Source organism: Ambystoma mexicanum, chromosome 7p (assembly GCF_040938575.1).
Source record: "Ambystoma mexicanum isolate Mex_15411 chromosome 7p, UKY_AmexF1_1, whole genome shotgun sequence".
NCBI classification, from domain to species: Eukaryota; Metazoa; Chordata; class Amphibia; order Caudata; family Ambystomatidae; genus Ambystoma; species Ambystoma mexicanum.
This window is the reverse complement of record NC_090939.1, coordinates 101,401,219-101,423,595: the sequence shown is the minus strand read 5'-3', so window position 1 is coordinate 101,423,595 and position 22,377 is coordinate 101,401,219. Positions and strand designations below refer to the sequence as shown.

Sequence of the window (22,377 nt, the reverse complement as noted above, 5' to 3'; positions counted from 1 at the left end):
AGATTCCATCATTGATAGTTACAAATGTCTTAAATGGACTCCAAATATCCCAAAAATGACAATTTACAGTGTCAAATCATACAAAGCCACATAATGCTAAAGCGGAGGAAGGCCAATAAGTCGGGAAAAAGTGGTATATCTGTCAAAGGGAAATACAAACTCATAAATGTGCTCACCCCAGGTCGAGGTTCTGTGTGTTAATATAGGCAGGCCACTTTGCTTGGGCGGTGGAAAGTCCAAATCTTAACTTCACCAAGTAGAAAAATCCCACGGAGGGGGGAAGCCCTCTATGTTAAAGAAAATTAAAAAAGGGTCTTTGGTGAGCCGTAAAACTACTAAGGATAAGTATCAGAATAGATAGTCAAAAATGACTAGCACTTACCACCCTTCTGGTGGGTGTCCTGGGACCGATAGTAAATACTATGTCCAGGAAGAGCCACTGCTGGAGTCCTGCAGCGAGGTGCGGTATCACGGAGACCAAGCGTCTGGATCTGAAAAAATTTAAGTGCGTGTATTTGTCAGTTGCGGAAAGTACGGCTCAACCAGAGAACGGCTGGAAAGTTACAAAGTACATAGATCGCGTGTACGCAGCGATCGAACGTACAGAATGCTGGTGTGTACAATGTAGTCACCGAGTCACGGGCTGGTAAGATGAGTAGAATGAGGGTCGGGTCACTCCACTGAAGCAGCGCGTGCCTTTCAGTTGCTAGGAGATAGACAATTCTCAACAGGGGGAAGGAAGACCCTCGAGCGCGTCGTCGGCAGTATAAGGTCCGTATTGCATAAACAACAACGACGGACTGGAGAACGGACTGAAAATGTGTGGAAGGTTCAACAAAAGATATACAAGGCAGCGGCCATCTTAGAATGGATATTGGGAGCGAGTCACACATGGTACAATGACTAAAGAATTGTACTGGGCGAGTCAAAAAAGTGAAAAAAGGAAACGTAGACAAGTTGTCAGTAAGCTCTACTGATGATAATTGTAATATTAATTATTAAATACAAAAAAGGTGATCTAGAGTGCAGTTAAGAAAAAGGTAATTACACCGGAACGTATATAATATCGGCCTTCTGGGTTATAGTATGGTGGCTTTGGATTTACATGGGGTAAAAAAACCGAGAAGTGAGTCAGAAATATAGTTGAGGATATGTAGATATTCAAAATGAATAATAATCCATAGACACTTAGCATGTAATCAAGTGATGGCATAGGTGGTATGGTCGCCATGTGTATATGAGGGCAACCAGTTAGGTTTATAGTGGAAATCAGATTAGTTGGAGAGGTGTGGTAAGAATGTTATTACCAAGTTAGAGAAAACATTTCAGAGAAAACTCATCATTAAGACCCTTGGGAATTAATGTACTCAATGTATGGATCCAATACTTCTTACGGCGCGAGAGCATGGATGCGTAATCACCACCTCTGCAGGGTTTTTTAACGACCTCCAACACTTGAAATTTCAACTGGGCCACAGTGTGGTTATTTTCCAAGAAGTGTCTAGAGAGGAGTGATCTAGTGTTCTTACACCTAATATTGGATTTATGCTCAGTGAGGCGCTCTTTCACAGATCTTGTAGTTTGTCCAACATATAGTTTGCCACAGGGGCATTTAATAGCGTAAATTACCCCTGTGGACATACAGGTGGCAAAGTGTCGAGGTTTAATCTTTTTGCCTGTGCATGGGTGAACAATATTGTCACCTTTGGTTACATTATTACAGTGCTGGCAACAGAGGCAGGGGAAGTGCCCATTTTCTTGGTTTGTAGAACCAATTGTTTGTCCTTGTGTGGTATTTCTGCTTCCACTAATCTGTCCCTGAGATTCCTACCTCGCCTGAAGGCAATCATAGGTGCTTTGGGGAACAGTTCTTTAAGTGTCAAATCATTGTGTAGAATGTTCCAGTGTTTCCTGATTGTTTTGCCTACTTGAAAACTCTGTCTGGAGTATTTGGTAATGTGGAGCAACGGTATTTCCTTGGATTTGGTCTTGGGTACGAGGAGTTGTTCTTTGGTAATAAGTTTGGATCTTTCTTTGGCTGCCTCCAAGGTCGTGTCTGGATAGCTCCGGGCTTCAAATTTCTCAAATAGTTTTATAGAACTCTTGCCACGTGTAAACAATGTCGTTAAGGTAATCGAAAGTATCACGTTTAAATTTCCTCAATTTGCGTTGTTCGATGTCTTGTTTGTAACCCGTAAGTTTTAAGTTAATATCAGCTAAAAGTGTGGTGAGTTCATCAGTTGATTTGAACTCACTCAGTTGGGTTTTGAGTGTGTTGATTTCTGTGTCAATAGAAGTCAGGGATTTTGATTATTCTTCAATTGTTAAAAGATTAAGGTCCAGTGAACACTTATTAAGAATTTGATCCCATTTTTCAATGAATGCTTTGCTATCACTACAGAGTGTTGGACGAAGGTAGACCCTCAGTCCACGAGGTATTTTCTGCGATTTATAGTATTCAACTAGAGTTGTTGCATGCAGTTTCTGTGAGATCTCACGACAAATGAGTTTCTCTAACTGGAAGACTAGCCTCTCAGGATTAGATTTACATTGCAATGATTTCTCTGTGTCCTTGATAAGGGACAAAATGCGTTTGGCTTCTGAAGCATCAAAGGCTAAGGTAGTGGCGCGTTTGCCTGTAATATCATTGATTCGTGAAAAAGACATAATATTTTAGGGTATCTAACATATGGGGTGCTTCCTTCTCAATGTGCCACACTAGAGTTTAGTGAAAGGACAAAACGAAAAGGGGATAGAAGGAGCACACTCACCGATTTATAAGAAAACAATTTTGAAAGGTAAAGAGAAATTACATCATATGTTGGGTGCGGGGGAGGACAAGTGGCCCTAATATCAAGTTTACCATGGAAACCGGTGAACCACGTTTACACTTCCTTGACGTAGACATGGAAATCAAAAAGAACCGGATCTGCACTACTGTTTACCACAAACCGACAGATGCAAACAATCTGTTACATTTCACAAGCCACCACCCGAAATCAATGTTGAACAGCCTGCCATACAGTCAGATCCTTAGACTTAAACGGATAGTTTCAGATCCAGCTGGCATGGACACAGAAAGCTGTAAACTATTTGAGAAATGTGAAGCCCGGGGCTATCCAGACACGACCTTAGAGGCAGCCAAAGAAAGATCCGAACTTATTACCAAAGAACAACTCCTCGTACCCAAGACCAAATCCAAGGAAATACCGTTGCTCCACATTACCAAATACTACAGACAGAGTTTTCAAGTAGGCAAAACAATCAGGAAACACTGGAACATTCTACACAATGATTTGACACTTAAAGAACTGTTCCCCAAAGCACCTATGATTGCCTTCAGGCGAGGTAGGAATCTCAGGGACAGATTAGTGGAAGCAGAAATACCACACAAGGACAAACAATTGGTTCTACAAACCAAGAAAATGGGCACTTTCCCCTGCCTCTGTTGCCAGCACTGTAATAATGTAACCAAAGGTGACAATATTGTTCACCCATGCACAGGTAAAAAGATTAAACTTCGACACTTTGCCACCTGTGTGTCCACAGGGGTAATTTACGCTATTAAATGCCCCTGTGGCAAACTATATGTTGGACAAACTACAAGATCTGTGAAAGAGCGCCTCACTGAGCATAAATCCAATATTAGGTGTAAGAACACTAGATCACCCCTCTCTAGACACTTCTTGGAAAATAACCACACTGTGGCCCAGTTGAAATTTCAAGTGTTGGAGGTCGTTAAAAAACCCTACAGAGGTGGCGATTACGCATCCATGCTCTCGCGCCGTGAGAAGTATTGGATCCATACATTGAGTACATTAATTCCCAAGGGTCTTAATGATGAGTTTTCTCTGAAATGTTTTCTCTAACTTGGTAGTAACATTCTTACCACACCTCTCCAACTAATCTGATTTCCACTATAAACCTAACTGGTTGCCCTCATATACACATGGCGACCATACCACACTATGCCATCACTTGATTACATGCTAAGTGTCTATGGATTATTATTCATTTTGAATATCTACATATCCTCAACTATATTTCTGACTCACATCTCGGTTTTTTTACCCCATGTAAATCCAAAGCCACCATACTATAACCCAGAAGGCCGATATTATATAAGTTCCGGTGTAATTACCTTTTTATTAACTGCACTCTAGATCACCTTTTTTGTAATTAATAATTAATATTACAATTATCATCAGTAGAGCTTACTGACAACTTGTCTACGTTTCCTTTTTTCACTTTTTTGACTCGCCTAGTACAATTCTTTAGTCATTGTACCATGTGTGACTCGCTCCCAATATCCATTCTAAGATGGCCGCTGTCTTTTATATCTTTTGTTGAACCTTCCACACATTTTCAGTCCGTTCTCCAGTCCGTCGTTGTTGTTTATGCAATACAGACCTTATACTGCCGACGACGCGCTCAAGGGTCTTCCCCCTGTTGAGAATAGTCTATCGCCTAGCAACTGAAATACATGCGCTGCTTCAGTGGAGTGACACGACCCTCATTCTACTCATCTTACCAGCCCGGGACTCGGTGACTACATTGTACACACCAGCATTCTGTACGTTCGATCGCTGCGTACACGCGATCTATGTACTTTGTAACTTTCCAGCCGTTCTCGGGTTGAGCCGCACTTTCCGCAACTGACAAATACACGCACTTACATTTTTTCAGATCCAGACGCTTGGTCTCCGTGATACCGCACCTCGCGGCAGGACTCCAGCAGTGGCTCTTCCTGGACATAGTATTTACTATCGGTCCCAGGACACCCACCAGAAGGGTGGTAAGTGCTAGTCATTTTTGACCATCTATTCTGATACTTATCCTTAGTAGTTTTACGGCTCACCATAGACCCTTTTTTAATTTTCTTTAACATAGACGGCTTCCCCCCTCCGTGGGATTGTTCTACTTGGTGAAGTTAAGATTTGGCCTTTCCATCGCCCAAGCAAAGTGGCCTGCCTATATAAACACACAGAACCTCGACCTGGGGTGAGCACATTTATGAGTTTGTATTTCCCTTTGACAGATATACCACTTTTTCTCGACTTATTGGCCTTCCTCCGCTTTAGTATTATGTGGCTTTGGATGTAACTGAACTCTGTTCTGTATGATTTGACACTGTAAATTGTCATTTTGGGGATATTTGGAGTCCATTTAAGACATATGTAACTATCAATGATGGAATCTTGATGATGGGGCTTTGTACCTATTATATGCTATTGACTTTACATCATATTACCTTGATTGTAACTTGTCCTTTTTTTACATTGCTGATATCCAGTTCATGTACACAATCAGAGCAAATGCCTGGGAAGGTCTGGATAAAGAATGGGAGACATTGATCCCCCAACAGCTAAGGAACTGTACGAGAAACCTGAGGAAGGTTGGTGAAGGGAGACTCTCCCCTTAGTAATGGAGCAAACTTGTAACCCAGGAACTGCCTTTGTGTCATTCCTCTGGACTAAGAAGATCTTTTAATTTAGTTTAACAGAGTGCGAAAGACAGATAGGATTCCGAACTAGAACTGTGGACTTTTTCGACATCTTGACTAACATTAGCAATTGTTGTTGAGGCATGGAAACTCACTCTTACAGCTAGGTAAAGATAGGGTTTTCTTTTTGTTTTTACTTTTAATAATAGTTTATGCCAACCACCATGACCCCTCTGTCAGTTTTACTTCTGCACCCTTACACAAGCTAAGGCCCTGTTCTATCCTACAGATGCCGAGCCAATGACAACCGAACCCAGGGACAACAGAGAAGATTCTCTTGAAGAGATCAAGGGCCGTGTTTGTGAACTGGGCCAAACAAACTCCAACAGTTTAAAGAACAAAGCTAGGCATCCCACCAACTTAAGACTGTTCCACCAGGAAGAATATAGTAGGGCAACCCTGGACAGCCCAGAGATACAGATTAGGTAGACTATTTGAGTCCCAAAACCCTTCTAGACAAAAGCAGCTTCCAACACCAACAGATTGACTATTCGGTCAGACTATTACGCATGCATTAGGGCTGCTAGAGTTCATATTTTACATTTATGTTTTGATGTAACATTCATTATGCTTAGTAGTAAAAGCATCTACAAATGACTATTTCAGCTACTGATTTTCAAAACTCGCCAGTGTGTACTTAAACTTTAGAAAAGACTGCCAGGGGCTGAAAAGACCAGGGTGCTAAGGTAGTTGGATGAGGGCCAAAGCAACTTCGCTTGCTGGAAATATTCCTTTAAAATAAAATTGGGCATTGCCTCACAGGTGATCTCGGATTACATGTCGCATATACATCAACAGGACTATACAGACATGTTTTTAATTCCTGAAGGCAGGAAAAAGTTGTATGAAAGCAAAAAGTAAGTTTTTAACATCTGGCCCTTAATTTCTTTAAACCTTTCCCTTTTTTGGCACCAGAGATGTCAGAGTTTAAAGCTTACAGTACCAGGGCCATACTTCAGTTGAGCCTTTGCCCGAGTTCACAACCAAATCCCTCTGGAAATTGAATTTGTATCTTACATTAAACTCATCAGGTCTGATAATTTGACAAGAGTTTAGAATTGAGATATACTGAGGGTTGTATGATGTACGATAATTTGACAAGAGCACAGGTCTATAAATACCCATGAGACGGTTACAAGACAGAACATGTAAAATGCAGCAAGAGAACTTAAGTTGACAAGCATAGAGTTCCAGCAGATGATGCGAGTGGGGCAGAGCGGCTGTGATGGTTCCTTTTTTGAAGAAGATGAAACTACTGAGAGAACGGATGCCCTGTTTTTACAACAGATGCTAGAGATGCATAACTGTTATTAATACAAAGAGCATTTATTTTATTTGGTTTATTTTGAACCAATAATAGCCCATGTGTTTGGCTTTTTTTCATGCAAGTTTGGCTTGTGTGACAGGGTCAGTAATCTGGCCCCGTCAAGAAGTGCTGGGGAGTGCTGGGGACCCTTCTCAACCTAGGGTGGGAGGCCTACAACGGTAAGAACCAGAGCCATTCCTGCCCCAGAGATGGGTAGGTGGCAGTTGGGAGGGCCCCAGTCCTGGTCCCTTCCCTTTGTGCCCATTTCATCGCTAAAAGGAACACTCTTGATAACTGATACCTCTGAATGCAAATGCTGGCCAGTCTTTCTTGTACTTCAATACCACATCTAGCGGCATTCCTGGCAAATCACTGGCGACAAGGCAGTCCACCGTGTTTCCAGCAAAAGGCCTCCCTCCACAGTCTTTCCATCGGCAAGAGAGGGAGAATGAACAGTTAAACAACTTAGCATCAACAAATGTAACAATCGGCAGCAGAGATGGATGCACGCTGCCAGCATATATGCACTGGCTTACCTGCAGATAAGCCAAGGAGCTGATCTGCGGGTTACCATGACACAAACTTGGAATGTATTCAGTCTAGGTCGACATTGACGAAAGCCGGCAGGCCCTTTAGGAGAATTAGGGTTAAGGCTTAAACCCCTTTTTATGTATTTTTATGTATTCACCAATCTGTGAACCCTCCCGGGTGGGGAAGATAGGGCCCAGAGAAACATTGGGAGAAGATAAATGGGATAAGGTGGGGGAGAATAAAACCAGTGAAAAGAAAAAGGAAGATGTGGGTTGTTTCGGGTTAAGTCGGCAGAGGACGCAGAACAACAGACCAGAATGAGGAGGGACGGTGTGGAGGCATATTGTAGAAAACGTGAGGTATTGGTTTCTGAGAGAATTGGTACTCTGTGAGGAATATCCGTGTGGGTAGCAAGAGTAGAAAATGGATTAAAGGGTGACAGAGTAAAAAGAAAATGACAGTAGTTATGATGGGTGTAGAGGGGAGAGTAGTATGGGTAGGGGGTGCCCCTGAGTTAAGTCCGGGGGGGGGGGGAGAATAGTTTGTATGACTAATCTAGGGAATTCATCCCTTCCCCCGCCCTCCTCCTGCGAGGCCAAGGATAGGGAGGTGAGCCCGCTCTGCAATAACCTGCCTACGGGTAGAGGCAAGTGGGCCTCACCGGGAGAGACTGCCCCTTGGGGGACAAGGGCTCATGTTCTTGTGTGCACACTGTGGTCTAGCATGGGATGCTAAATAAATATTCAACTTTTAACCATCAAGACTGGGACAAACAAACACGTAATAGATGTTATCACCTAGAAAAAGAACATGTCCAGTTAAATCAAGATGTCCAATCCAAATAACGTCTACTCAACAAGTAATGAGGAGAGGCAGAGGAATTAATACGCAGGCACGAGAAGACCCAGAGCTGTGTAACACCTGTAGAGACAGAAGGCAGAGTAAGCAGAAGAAAGGAAGCCCGCAAGTTTGAATCCCGCATGAAAGCGAAGAACAAGGCCATCAGTGCAAGACCCAAGAGGAAGGTGGTGGAGAGACCACGAGGGATCCTTGGTGGACAGCTCGTCCACAAACCATCAGCGACTCCACCGCAAGCAGAAAGCAGCAAGGTGTCCGATCAAGCATCGAGAGACCAAGGCACCCCAAGGATGAAGAAAATGACAATGGCGGTCTGGGACAAGAAAGACGGTCCTGAGCAACAGGGCTCCCGTAGAGGTTCTCCTTCACATTTGAAGTTAACAGGGAGAAAAGGAATAACCAGAGGCCCAGAAGGAATCATAAATTATCAAAATCCCATCTAGGTAGAAGTCAGGAGACTAAATTAAACCTGAAATGGATAAACTTAAAACATTGTGACACAGCAGAACAAATTGCTAAAAATCTAAATACTGAGACAAAAGAACAGTGGATAACAAAACCCTGAGGGAAAGGGGAAATAAACAATATTCTGTGCAAGAAGAAAATTATCTAAAGAGTACATATGAGTCAGAATTCAGAGGTACTAACTATGCACAAAGCCAAGTAGGCCAGAACAGGCTGGACTACAATTGCCCAGGAGGGAAAGCCGATCAGGGAAGTAATAATTTACAAGGACACGTTGAAACCAGCAACCAAGAAAATAGATCTTACAAAAGGTCTCCGAAAGGGATTCCAAAGGAGGAAAGAAAAGTCAAGAGTCCATTTAAAGAGTTACAGAAATCGATTCAGGAAATCACAAAAGACTACTTGTAGATTATATCTATAGGAATAATCCTTCAGAGAGGTACTAGAGGTACCCTCCGGAGAAGCAAATCATTCTCCTGACCCAAGTTAGTTTTCATAGTGCTAGGGTCAGTTAGGATAGTTTTAGACAGCTGACTTATTGCTTTGGACATGCATGTCATGATGCCTACCCCCCAAGGAGCCAGATCGGATCCAGCGTCCCCGGAAGCAGACATGTTCTCGGGGGGGAGGTCCAGCGAACCCTGGTAGGGGCCCTGTGGACTCAGTCCTGGCACCTTTGGCACCAGGCTCATATTGGACATCAGTCCTGGCGCCATAGGCGCCAGGCTCATAACAAGTGGACTTATGTAAAGAGTGATTTTGTGTAAACTTACCTGATGCAGACCATGCTGCAACATCCAGGCCTCCTTGAGGCCTGAATGGGACTACTTTACCTGTGGGACTATTTTGCCACTCGGGCGTGGTCAGGGAAGGATACATACCTGGTTGGGAAAGGATACATACCTGGAACTTCTTTGGAGGCTATTTAAGCCACGCCCAGACAGCAGCTCACGCTTCGCGTTGTTCTGCTCCTAGCAGCTGGACGCTCACCGTGTCAGCTCCTGCATCCCGGCTCTAGCCACGCCCGATTAGATCCTGGAACACCTAGAAGGAGAGGAGAGAAGAGAGAAGGTGAGAACAAGAACATTGCCAGTTGCTTACCTGTGTCCGGAGTCGTCACGCCGGCTACCTGAAGAAGATGAGTTTATTTTAAACACTTTGCGTCGCTCGTTGCAGCGCCGCGCTCACTCACCTCTCCACGAAACATCTTCATTCTTCATCGCGACCCTCTGCATGGTCCACCGCATACCTGCACCTAGGGGAAGAAGAAAGACAAAAGGTGAGCAGCAGGATCGTTATGATGAAACCTGGGTTCCATCTTTAATACTTACCTGTCTGTACTAGGCGGGTCCTGTCAGCATCTCGGGTCGCCGCTGCTTCTTGGGCAGTTACCGTACCCCGGCCAATAAGGGGAAAAAAGACAAAGCATTACTGGATGTATTTAAAAGACATTTTCAAGGAATCATCTTACCTCTTATCCACCTGCGTTATTTCCGGCGATTCCATTCTTCAATCCTAAAACTCCCGCAGTTTCTGTAATAAGGAACGGACTTCAGATTTCGAAGACAGATGAAAGGGAGATCATTTTCTTGAACTTTTACGAACTACATACTCACGGCGCTTGCCTGGAAAGTCAGGTGAACTTGAACCTCACGTTTCCAGCTAACCAGTGAAGTAACTGGATATACACGCACCCCTGCACCAGAAGCAGGATGGAGAGTTCATCCTTTCAAAACCTAAGGTGAGACTTAGCGGGGGGAATTTTAGGAGGTGGCCAATGGAGAGTGAACTGGGAGGTGGGAAGCCAAAGCGTCACTCCGTAGATAGCTAACCCCCTTTCTCCATCTGCAGAAGGATTCTCCTGCGGATTAGACAAGCAAGATTCGGGGGTCCTGTCCAGTCGGTCTTCTGAGTTCTGCGCATCACCCTAGAAGAGGCCATAGCAACCCAGACCAGATCAGCGCCTCCGTGGGAGTCAGGTGAGCGTTACAATACATGACTGACGGACGAGCAACTTCGTAACAGAGTGTTTGCTTCGTTCTACCTACTCGCCACATTTGGTATCCCTTATGTGCCTAATGGTCTAGGGTTTGTTCGAGTTGTTAGGAGTGCTCACCGGCAGCACTGCGCAGGTGCTTCTCGCTGGGAGTGGTTTACGGTTGCGGCGTAAGACTGCACAGGGAACCAATGGCTTCCCTTACATTCTGTGGGTTTCTCTCGTTCCAGGGATGATCATGGCTGCTGCTTGACGGTGGTTGTGTGTCATCCTCATCAGAAATGCAGCGTACTGGTCATCGGAATATCTCTACTGAAGAACTGCCAACAGATTTAATAATAATAAATAATAATAAAAGTTACCACATTTTTGTTTATTCACTGAAATAAGGATTATGCCCACTGGTTTAAATAACAGGCAACTCGGTATGAGTTAGCACTATTCTTTAAGGACAGCATGTAGCAACCAGAGATAGAAGTAGGTAGGAAGATTCCAGTCAACTAGGATTGATGCAAAAGTAATGAAGGCATTGGAGCCTTATAAGATGGTGTTCTAACAGAGGGAAATGTACAGCTTAAAGCTAGATGCACAAATGTATAGATTCATAATTTACATTCAATTTTTCAAATACATGCCATGAAAATATTGATCAAATGTTTTTGGTTTTTCTAAATGCTTTTATCCAATCCATGAGCACAATGTATGTGTGACAACCGACCACAATTTAAAAACCTGCCCATCATAACAATTATAACAATTTAAGTATTCTAGTGAGAAGAAACCTATGGTAAATATTGTTGGGAATAGCAATATTGTACAAGAACTGCCGGAAAAGAGTTTTCCTGCTAAAAGAGCAGAGAGCTAGAATTTTCATTAAGTCTAGTTTATAAATGTAGCACTATGCTCCACCACAAATCCAAGAGTTGTTAGAAATGTAAAACAACTGGTTATTATTCTTTTTTTGAAAAAACGCTTTGCTAGCCACTTTACATTGGCACAAGTGATTCCTGGTCACTTCTCATGGGCTCCTGTCACATCTTGGTCTCTCGTCCAGGCAGGAACACTGCTTTTACTGACACCTACAGATCACATTTCCGTTTTTTTCAGTGGCTCGCTGTCACATAAGAATTGTTGGATCCAGTGATGAGACACCACCAATAAGAACCTCTGACAAGGGAACAAAAATTATAGTGGATATTGAACCACCTAATCATAAGAAAGGACCGCACCTCTGCATGGCGGCTGGCTAGAGGAACAGGCTAACAATGGCATGACCGGACATTGTCTCTGAACAGTTCTGTGTCGTGAAAAGTATTCCTGGAACCTGCACCTATGGGGCTGGGGGACTTAGGGAGTATGTTCAATTTGTCTGTGGAGGCGAAGCCGTGTGAAAAAGAGGGCTACCCTCACACACTTCCACAGGATACTTGCAAGGCTCAGTGTTGAGCAAAGGTTGGAGCTCATCATAGTGCCTGGTCCTCAAGGTGCTGGTTGTAAGATTCTTATGTCTTGAGATATTGAGAGGCTTCATCTCAAGTACAAGCTAGAGTAGAACTGGTGGAAGGTGCTCAGCAGTCTCAGATAAAGTGCTGTTTGAGTTCCCCTACTCCATTGTATGGAAGCGAAATCTGCTATTTGTAAGGCCAATCAGGTTCCCTACTAGTGATACTTAAGGCGCAGTCTACAATTGCCTGGTCACAAAATCAGTAATCGGCTGGAATAAGCAGCAGGCTACTCATGGCCGTAAGAGGGTGCTAGGCTGACCGATTTGGCAATGATTCTGCCTAAAAAAGTCAAAGCATTTGATATCCGCTCACCCGAGAACACGTGCTGAAAACATGTGAGACATGTACATAAAAGCAGTTATGTCCTGGGTGAGGGGCTGCTGGTACGAGGCAGGGAGGGAGGGAGGGAGAGAGGGAAGCATAGTTTTATGCTTGCTTTTATGCTTGAACTACTTTATACATTTCTTCATGTGGAAAACAGATTTCATTCTGAGGAATGGAGTACCCCACTTTAGGCAAAACTTACAGTCTAGAAAAAAAGGATCTGTTTGAAATTTGCCAAGAAAACGGGAAATGTTCTGGTACAAAGCATACCATCAGTATCATACAGGTGAGTACTATTTCCCTAATTTTAGTCTATTGCAAGACACAACTAACTCCACTGTCTAGGGAAAGACAGCATACAGTAATTTCAGAAAAGGTAGAACATCATTACCTTTTTCTTCCCAATGGTGACCTGCTGTTTTTTTTCAAAACACTAATAATCAGTGCAGAGAAAGTTTTTTGTATTAGTAAAACATACACTTATTTTTATTTCATTAAGTATCATAGAACATATAATACAATTCTAAAACACATTGTAAATACCCTATACCCAAGCATGCAGATATCCCAACACATCTCCTACAACTATGCACATTTATAAACACCACTAAACAAATTGCCTAACAAACAGAGCACAAAATTTAATAACACATTCATCTATTTGTTGTGTTTACAAAGAACCCAACATGTCTGTCAAACAAGAACATTTTGGTCAGACATTCACCAGGGGGTATCTTGTTTCATCTTTTATTCGGTGTCCAAACGCATATGTGCTGGGAGAGGGGGGTCACTTTTAAAAACTGCTATTGTAACATCACGGAATTCCATTTAATGGAGAGCACATTAAATGTAGTGTTGTGTTTGTTAGGCAATTTGTTTAGTGGTGTTTATAAATGTGCATCGTTGTGTGTGATGTGTTTGAATATATCTACCTGTGTGTAGGGTATTTACAACATGTTTTAGAATTGTATTACATTTTCTATGATACTTAATGAAATAAAAATAAAAGTGTATATTTTTTACTAATACAAAAATACTCTAAATATTAGTGTTTTGAAAAAAAACAGTGGGTCACCATAGGGAAGAAAAAGTTATTTATGTTCTACCTCCTTTTTTGAAATTACAAAGGATACCAAAACACAAAACCATGTCTGGGTGACATTGTGACCTTTAACTATGTAGCTATGAAAAGAAAGAAAAGAAGTCAGAGGTTTTTGTTTAATTTTACACATTTCCTCGCAGGTAAGAAGCTTTAATAGGTGCCAGCAGGACTATGGCTTAGGGAGCACAAGATATATAGATATAAAAAGCAAAAATAATTTAAAATAATTTAAAATGCAGCATTTGATTATACTGATCAGTTGGAGGTGGTGTGTTACCCATGAAATCAGAAGGAATGAGCAAGACTTTGTTTTGTCTAAATATATTCGATGGGGGGGGCGACGGATGGAACTATATAGGAACTTAAGGGAAGCATCAAAATAAGAGTCTTGCTCATATACGCCAACAAATAAAAGATGTGACTGTTTAAAAATGCATGCAGTATCCTAGGAATAGTTAAATAACCAACAGATACTAAAATAATGGACTACCGTAATGTGAAGCTCATTACAAGACCATTACACCTGAGAAAAAATATGAAGTAGTTATCGGACAACAGCAGTGCATTTAGTAGCATGAGCAATGTGCTGCCTTCAAATAGGAAAACCCAAACATTTGCCAAACATGCTTGGAATGTGAGTAAAAGTGATTACGCATAAAAGCTAACAATGGAGAAATACATTTAACACCCTGTTTGAAAAGTAAAATATAACCTAAAAGACAGCATGAACCATTGTAAATTCCCAGTGTATCCCTATGAATCCAATGTAACCTACCAGGACCGGAGACTCCATGTACATATCCAAACCTGCTTTCTTTTTCCTCATCAAATATTTTGGGCAGCTTGGAGAAGTCCATACTGTCACCCTAAACGTCAACAAAATATATACAATTGTTAGGACATAGTTGTATAAACTGAATTTCAACATGGTATCAAAATGTGTACATCAAGAGATTAACAAAGACAACTGTAGAATCATGGTTCTACTCATTTCAAGAATTATCCTATTTTGTTAACTCAATTAATTGCAGATTCTTACATGTAGTGAGAATATATTTCAGTATGATGCCTGCAGATGGTGGGAGCGCACGTCTTTAAGCTGGTAATGGCGAGGGTAGTTTTCTCTTGAACTTTAAATTCAGCAATGCTTACCCTTTAGATCACGCCAAATGTTGCAGTCCACGGGTTATCAATTTCATAAAAAAGTGACACTTGTGTAAGTAAATCGTACAAGGAACTGTGCCGACATTGCCGGATAGCTCCAACAAGGCCAATTCCCTGGATCATGACTTTAGTAGACTCTTAAGAGATGTTTGGAATTATAAAATAGGAAATAAAAAGCTTTTATAATGTCCATGAGCTCAGGGGCTAGTGTTGTGAAAAACCATAGGGTGGTTTCACAACCTAGTCCCCGGGAATCATATACTAGGTGGTATGGGAAAGGCCATAGCTTTTGGATCCCGACCCTAGGGGTGGACAAGCGAGGGAGGACCACCTGGATAGGTGATTCTCAGGGAGTGGGGGAAAACCACCCAATGGTGAGACATGGTATCCCCCTTTTTCCACAACCCATCTAACCACTATTCCTACTTATTTTATGGGAAACTACAGCTCCCATAATTCCACCCGACTTTACATTGACAACAGTACTGAGCCGAGGAAGATGAGGTCAGAAAAATTAACTCCACTGACTTGCATTGGCTCTGTCCCTGTAACGAGGCCAGGCAGATGCAGGCACATAGTCCTAACAATGCACACCTGCCACTTGTTAACACTCCCTGGGAGAATAAAAGGTGGCGCGCACTTAGAGCAAGGCTGGCCACGAGAAGAACCAGCTCTTTCGAGCTGATGCAAACCAGGATGTGGAAGTTGGAAGGGCAACAGCTGATCGCCAATTGCAAGCATAGAGAGAGAACCAGGTGAGAAATTCAGGAAGCTGTAAGCATTCCAAGGCTGAAGCCGAGTGAGCAACCTTCAAGTTTCATGAAAGTGGACCGCAACCCTCCTGGATGAACGGCAGAGTTGAGGAGGAGCTCAGAAGGTGTTGGTAACAAGCCCCGACTGCTGCATGAATAAGATGAAAGAGGACCAATTAACACGACCAGTGAGTTATCGAAGGCAACAAAAGTTTCACTTGTGTTAAAGCGAAAGTAACTGTAATCTGAAAGTTGAAGACTGCGTGTGTGCCGGTAAAACGTGAATGCAAAGAAGATTTGTTGAATTGAGAAAGGAAAGGATACAAAAAGAGTGGTCCTGCGAGGTGAAGTTGCTCATTCTAAAGTCTCTGAAATGTTATGAGAGTTGAAAGATATTACAGCGGGAACCAAAGGAAAGACAGTAACCACGAGAAAGAAAGAAAGTTGAATAAGAGGAAGGTGAAGTATGTTTTTTTTTATTGAATATTAGTTTATTAGAAACATGAGTGAAAAAGTTTGTATCAAAATTACTTTATATTATCAAACGGAAAAAAAGCAAATTATTTCAATTTCTAAAAGGGACTAGATACATAAAAACAAGAAAGGCTAATTATGTGAACTCTGAATATGCCAAGAGGGCAAAGTATATGAACTTTGGAAAAGGCCAAGAGGGCAAACTAGAATAAGAACTAAAGAAGTATTGGTGTTGCAAGATAAAAGTACCAAGAGGGCATAGTAAAGATGTATTGGTGATGACAAACTTTGAAAAAGGCCAAAATAAAGAGAATACAAACTACAAGTACCAAGAGGCACTGGTGTTGCAAGATAAAGAAGATTGTGAATTGCAGAAAGAGAAATATAAGTAATCATGCAGAGGTCTATGTAAAATCCTTACAGTTTCGAAAGTCTTCGACAGTGAAAAGATACCCAAGATAAAACGTGGATAAGGGTACCCCCACAAAGAAGACTGGCTCAAGCCCGGCAGAGGGAAGCCCGTGCAGAACTGTGAGAAATTGAGAATCTGTGATGTGAACAGAGTATTGATGACAAGGCAGACAAAGCCCAAGAAAGTGACTGAACTACCAGATGTTTGAAGCCTAAGACTGAACTGATGAATTCTGCCAATAAGCCCAAGTGTGCAAGACTGATAGTACTGTGTCATCCACCTATTGTTTTTAAGAAACTCTCTAGACCCTATAGGGCTGAAAGTGGGGATAGGGAGTTGTTACTTAAGCAATTCGGACATTTCTTTTGCAACTCTATTTTCTTTTTGTATTGCATGAACACGTGTCATTTAGAGAAGGAGGGCAGGGTTAGGTTTTCTTTGTATACGCCTTTTGATTTTGACTAGACTGACTTGGACTTGTTATTTATTTAATGGTTGCGACTACTCCCATTCAGAGTTAGGAAATCTACCAACCCAACCAAAATACTAAAAGGTTTTCAAAACCTGTATCCATTGTGTCTTGGTCTACTGCTCGACACCATGCCTTCATTACAGTGTGGAAGAATTATCTTACAATTCGAGATGAACGAGTATGGGGTTTGCAGGTGGAAAAAAAGAAAGGTTACCTGCACAAAATGTTTTTTTCTTCATAGGATAGGCAAACATACCCAAAAACTAAGACTGTGGTAAACGAGTGAATGCTAGTGTTGATGTTCAGAGTGCTTAGTACTAAGAGTTCACAAAGTAAAGTGTGTTACTCCGATGTTTGGCTGTCTCTTTACTTACATAGGAATAAATATAAAAAGGAGGATGCAAGCGAGCATATTCCAGCACTAACCACTATTTTCTGAGAACGGCTGAGTCAAATTGAACTTTGGATAAGAAGAGTTCAAAGAATAGTTGCTGCAGAAAGCAATGCATGTAGAATAGCTCACATATCGGTCTTTCAAAGGCCTCCAATTAAATGCAAGATGACGTACATGAGAGCAGAAAAGGTCATCAGGTTTCACAAGGATGAAGGATCTCTCACAAGAAATCATGCCCAATTCGAGATAGAAAAACTAAGTAGATATGTGTAATAAGGCCAGAAGGCAGCAAAATAAGTTCTGTATGTACATGTCAAGGTTTCAACTGGCAGGATTCACCTCATTTTGTGGAAGACTTGCCCAATTACTACTGTCCAGCAATGCTTTCTAGATGCGGAAATGGCTGCTACAATAGGCCTACAGTGAAAGATGGGACAAAAATATTCCTTCAAAAACATGTTCTCAATTTCAGGCATGACAGTTAATATTTATTACCTTAAAATATTGACTTGGGTGTTTTTTTAGTAATGTTTCATTTAGGATTTATTTTTGCCCCGGTTAAAAATCATATTCATCTTTGCAGTTTGTTCTTCATCACTTGGCAATCATTTTGTTTGGTCTACTAAACCCCAATAGGAGTGTTGACCATGTCCTCTCCCCAAGACAGAAATTCCAAAGTGAAGAAAGAAGAATCATGCTCTGGCCGCTGGAGATAAGTAAATCAGAACTGACACGGTCACATCAGGGCTATGAGGAATCCCTGGACAGTTTGGCATTTAGTTGGGACCACAACCTTTGGAATAAGAACGTTCACTGCCAGGGCATCAATACGTTCCCACTGCAATTAAGGTGAACATACACATGTCCCTAGAGCAGTGAAAGCGTTAGAGCTAGGATTTCTGTGTTCTTTGGTTGTGAAAAAAGGCATCACAACCTTAGACACATTTGCAAGGCAGCTCAACAGCACAAGATAAGTTAAATCCAGGTGGTCACCAAATAGCTGATCACCCACTTGTTGGGACCATAGTGCAGGTGACTGACAACAAAGAGTACATTTAGATGAACAAGTATTTTGTGGAACATCATTAATTTCAATGCCATTGACAACTGGCAGAGGAAGCTGCATTAATTTGTGAGGTAATACATGCTGGTCATATTATCCATATTAAACCTGCATGATTTGCTAAGAGAAGAATTTCCCACTCCAACATACTGCTTAGGAGCACTGTGTGCTCATTGGCCTAGGACTATTGCTTGCAAGCTGCCATAAACCCCACGCCACCCCAACTTAAAAAGAGTCTGTGGAGATCAAGAGCTGCAGGTGATCAGACTAGAAGGGAAACCAAAGACTGGGAATTGGGGCTCAACAGAAGGGCCACAATAGATCCAAAGGAAGCTCATCGAGTGCCGTGCTTGCAAACCACTTACATCAGCGATAAGATGTGAAGGAGCAAGTCGATTTGCAAGGCACTCGCCGTTTTAAAAATATTTGACACTCACTGCAAATAAACTGTTTACAATGAATGGCCAATTAATGTTTCACTGTCTTGCAGTGGCAGCATTGCACCAGTTGAGTGCATTTCATATGATGCGAGGCAATGCATAGAGGTGCAACTGAAAATACTTCATTCAATGTCTGGCCTGCAGCACAATAACCATGTAACATGTAAAAAGGTAAAAGCACTTCTGCATCAAATGTCCTGTAAGTTTTTATGTGAATAGAAGTAGAACACGAGGTCATTGATGAAAACCATCTCATCTAGAGGTAGAGATGCTGTCCAATGCTCATTAACAGACATTGTTCATATGAACTATAATCACTGAGGGGTGTGACTAATCAGGAGTATTCGCCCCTTCTCCCCAATGGGTGTTGGGGGGCAGGAGCAACCCCTTTGGGGCTAGGGAGGCAAGCCCACTCCGCAAGACCCCCCCCAGAGGTCTGTGAAAAGTGGAATCTCACTGTGAGTAACTCACCCTTAGGGGGTGACAAGGACTTCCATTCCCAGAGGGAACTCCCTATGCAGGACACTATCTGCATATGTGGAACTGCCTTCCATCAAAAAAACACTGTCTTCTTCGGCTTTAGACAATGTTGAATCCAGCACACCGTCTGAAGAAAAAGGGAATACCCCTTTAAGAAGAAACTCAAAGTAGGACGAATAGACCAGAAGAGAGGAGAGACGGTGGTTACATGTCTTTATAACAACATTTTATAACGAATGCACATTAACTGAAAATTTAGCGACGACAAACATACCACATTTTATTTTTATTTTTTGGGAGAGGGGATCCCTGCCCCCAAACCCGTTTCCCAACCCTAAAAACCCACCCCAACCATTTCCACACAACATTTATCCCTTTACCCCACACCCACATACATTTTTGTTAGTCATACAATTTTCGGTATATGAGCTAAAAACGAGTGAACCAAACTGGTAGAGAAAGAGTGGATTTAAATGACACAATGAGTGAGGAATTCTCAACCCTAATGAAACAAGTGAACAAATTAAAAGGAAGATGTTTAAGAGAATATCTCAAAGAGAACAATAGTAAGTGTTATACTGTCAGGAAGATATTAACTTTGAACAGTTGGGAGGATCTACAATAGCTTGTGAATAAAACCTGAAATGATCATAACGAACGGATTTTCTAAAAGAGAAACATTTACATATTGAAGACTGGTGTAGAACAAGAAAACTCTTGACAGAAAGCCTAAAGCCAAATGGCCATGGTGAAGACAGCCATAAGAGTAAACTTCTTTTGCCCGCCTTTAGTGGTAACTTTTAGTAGTTTTAGATTTGGACTTCAAGACAATAGACAAGCGCCTTTATTTTAATTTAGTTAGGGAATTTCCCTATTTCGATTGGGTGAGAAGGAAATTTTCCTTATTATTTAAAATAAAAGAACATCAAAATATCCACTATGTCCGACGACTCCTTCCGACCAACCACTTGGGATTAATCGCAGTTTCACTGAGCACCATAGGTTAGAAACCACACCACACAGCAGCCACCTAACCTACACCTTCCTAAATGCATAATGTAATGTACCGTTTCACCTAAATGCATGATGTATAGTACTGTTCCTGTAACAAAGTGTAACTACAAGTAACAGCGCTGCGATGCCTAGGGGCTGTCTTATGCGCTATACAAATGTAAAAAACAAAATAAATACAAATAAATCCATAGCTCGCTCACTTGATCAGCCCATACCTTATCCAGAGATATTAGTCATACAACCTTGACCCTAAAAACTAGCTGGGACAGCAGTGGACAGTGAGTTAACCTAAATGACATGGCTACTGGGAAACAACACAGGAGCCTGCAGTCTGCAAGCAAGACAGCAAAAGCTCTTGCAGACTTAAACGTTCAAATACAATGTTTGACAAAGGTTTAAGGCACAGATCGGGTGTGCAGGGGGCAGAGGTGTGAGGCAGACAGAGCAGAGAACATGGAGAGAGGGAATCCGACAGACTTAGAAAGTCATACAGGCTTTCTGTTGGCATGGATAAACACTGGCTCAATACTTTCTAATGGGAATCTGGTACAGATGGTGGACTGGGTGAAAGACCGCAGCTGAGCAAGAACAACAAGAGCAAGCCTTGCTAGGGAATAGCTCTGAAGTGGCTTAATCGCCCCAAGTGCTCTAATCGAAAAGAGGAAAAAAGAACCTATCTTGTAATACACCTTTCCGATAGCCTACTGAAGGCCTTAATCAAAGTGCTGCTCAGATATAGTCCAGCGACACAAGCCTTTGTTGGGATCCCACTTCACCAGAGACTGGTGAGCTCTGGACGGTGTGTCAATGACTGCAGCCTGAAAATCCACCCTGGCCAGAAAAAGACTGTCACTTTCTACACCCAGAGGCATAGAGTCTATATTTTAAATATTGCTCTCACCAGATTAGGCTTTCCCTGAACTTCTGCACTGTTGTACTGAGGCATATCCCAGTTTTGTTAGCGCCCCTCACCTTTAGATCCAACAGTACTTAATCTAGGCTTGGTGTTTCACCCACTCTGCATTGTCCACAAGGCCTTTTGGGGCCTGTGACCCAATACCTTCAACACTCTCTTCCTAAATATCTTCCCTCTCGAGCTCTTCGCTCATCCACCTCCAACTCCCTCAGGGTCAGTCACTTCTCCAAACAGAGAGTTGGTGGTAGATCTCTTTCTTCTGCTGGGGCCTCCCTCTGGAACAGCCTCCCAGCCGCTCTGAAACTTGAGGAGAATCATCTCCGGTTCTGGAAGCACCTCAAGACCATCCCCTTTGCTTCTGCTTTCTCTCCTCCTCTCCCCTGCTGATCTCCTGGCTGAATCTGAAACTGCACTGGTTACCTGGCTACCCTCTGATCTAGGGCCCAGGTCCCCTCCCCACCAGTTGCACACCTGCACTGCCTCCCTGGAAACCCTTGCACTCAGGGACTGTTCTGTATCCCTACAGCCACTACTAGCACTTGAGCACTTGACAACTGATGTCTGTACTTGGCCTTGCCACCAGCTGGCCACAACACTCTTTGTATTGATTTTAACATATAACCAAGTACAACCACAAACAAACCCTTTTCCCCTCCACCCCCTCCCCCTGCCCCTCCCCCACCCATGTTCCCTAGGAATTCAGGACGGCATTAAATGATCACATGGTCACGGCAATCAGTGCGATATATTGGATTAAAACAGGTTCAGAATGTGAATTTTGTGGGGACACCACTGCAACATATAGTCACTTTCAAAGTATTGCGGGAGAGGACCCCAATCCGCGTGAAAGTTTTCAGGGGTACCCTGTAGTTTATGGATCATCCACTCCATAGTGACAAAGTGCCATACTTTTCTGAGCCATTGGAGTTGTGTTGGGGGTGCCCGCTGTTTCCAACACTGAGCTATCGCTAACCATGCTGCTATCACCAAAACCATAATCACTTTCCGCTGGCGCCTAGTATATACTGTCTGTTTCGGGTCCCAGAGCCCTGCCAGCCACACTCCCTTCCCCAAAGTCTCAAGCCCTTGGACCATTTTCCCTGCTTCAATCTTAACTTCCGTCCAAAAGTCTTCCAGAGCTGGACACGCCCTCCATATGTGCTTCCAGTCCCCTCATTGGCAGCACCCCCGCCAACAAAGCCCATC

At 42.5% G+C, this 22,377-nt stretch overlaps 1 protein-coding gene across 9 annotated transcripts in view; it reads right to left on the bottom strand.

Annotated features, from left to right (window-relative positions):
* The window catches only part of ATP6V1A (ATPase H+ transporting V1 subunit A), a 1,210,625-nt gene that overhangs the window by 834,498 nt on the left and 353,750 nt on the right, over positions 1 to 22,377 (bottom strand). For all 9 annotated transcript variants that reach the window (XM_069635876.1, XM_069635872.1, XM_069635874.1 and 6 more), the window contains one exon: positions 14,366 to 14,456. In XM_069635876.1, the coding sequence (XP_069491977.1) occupies positions 14,366 to 14,447 (82 nt within the window). In that variant the 5' untranslated portion in view covers positions 14,448 to 14,456. The remainder of the gene's footprint in view (positions 1 to 14,365; positions 14,457 to 22,377) is intronic.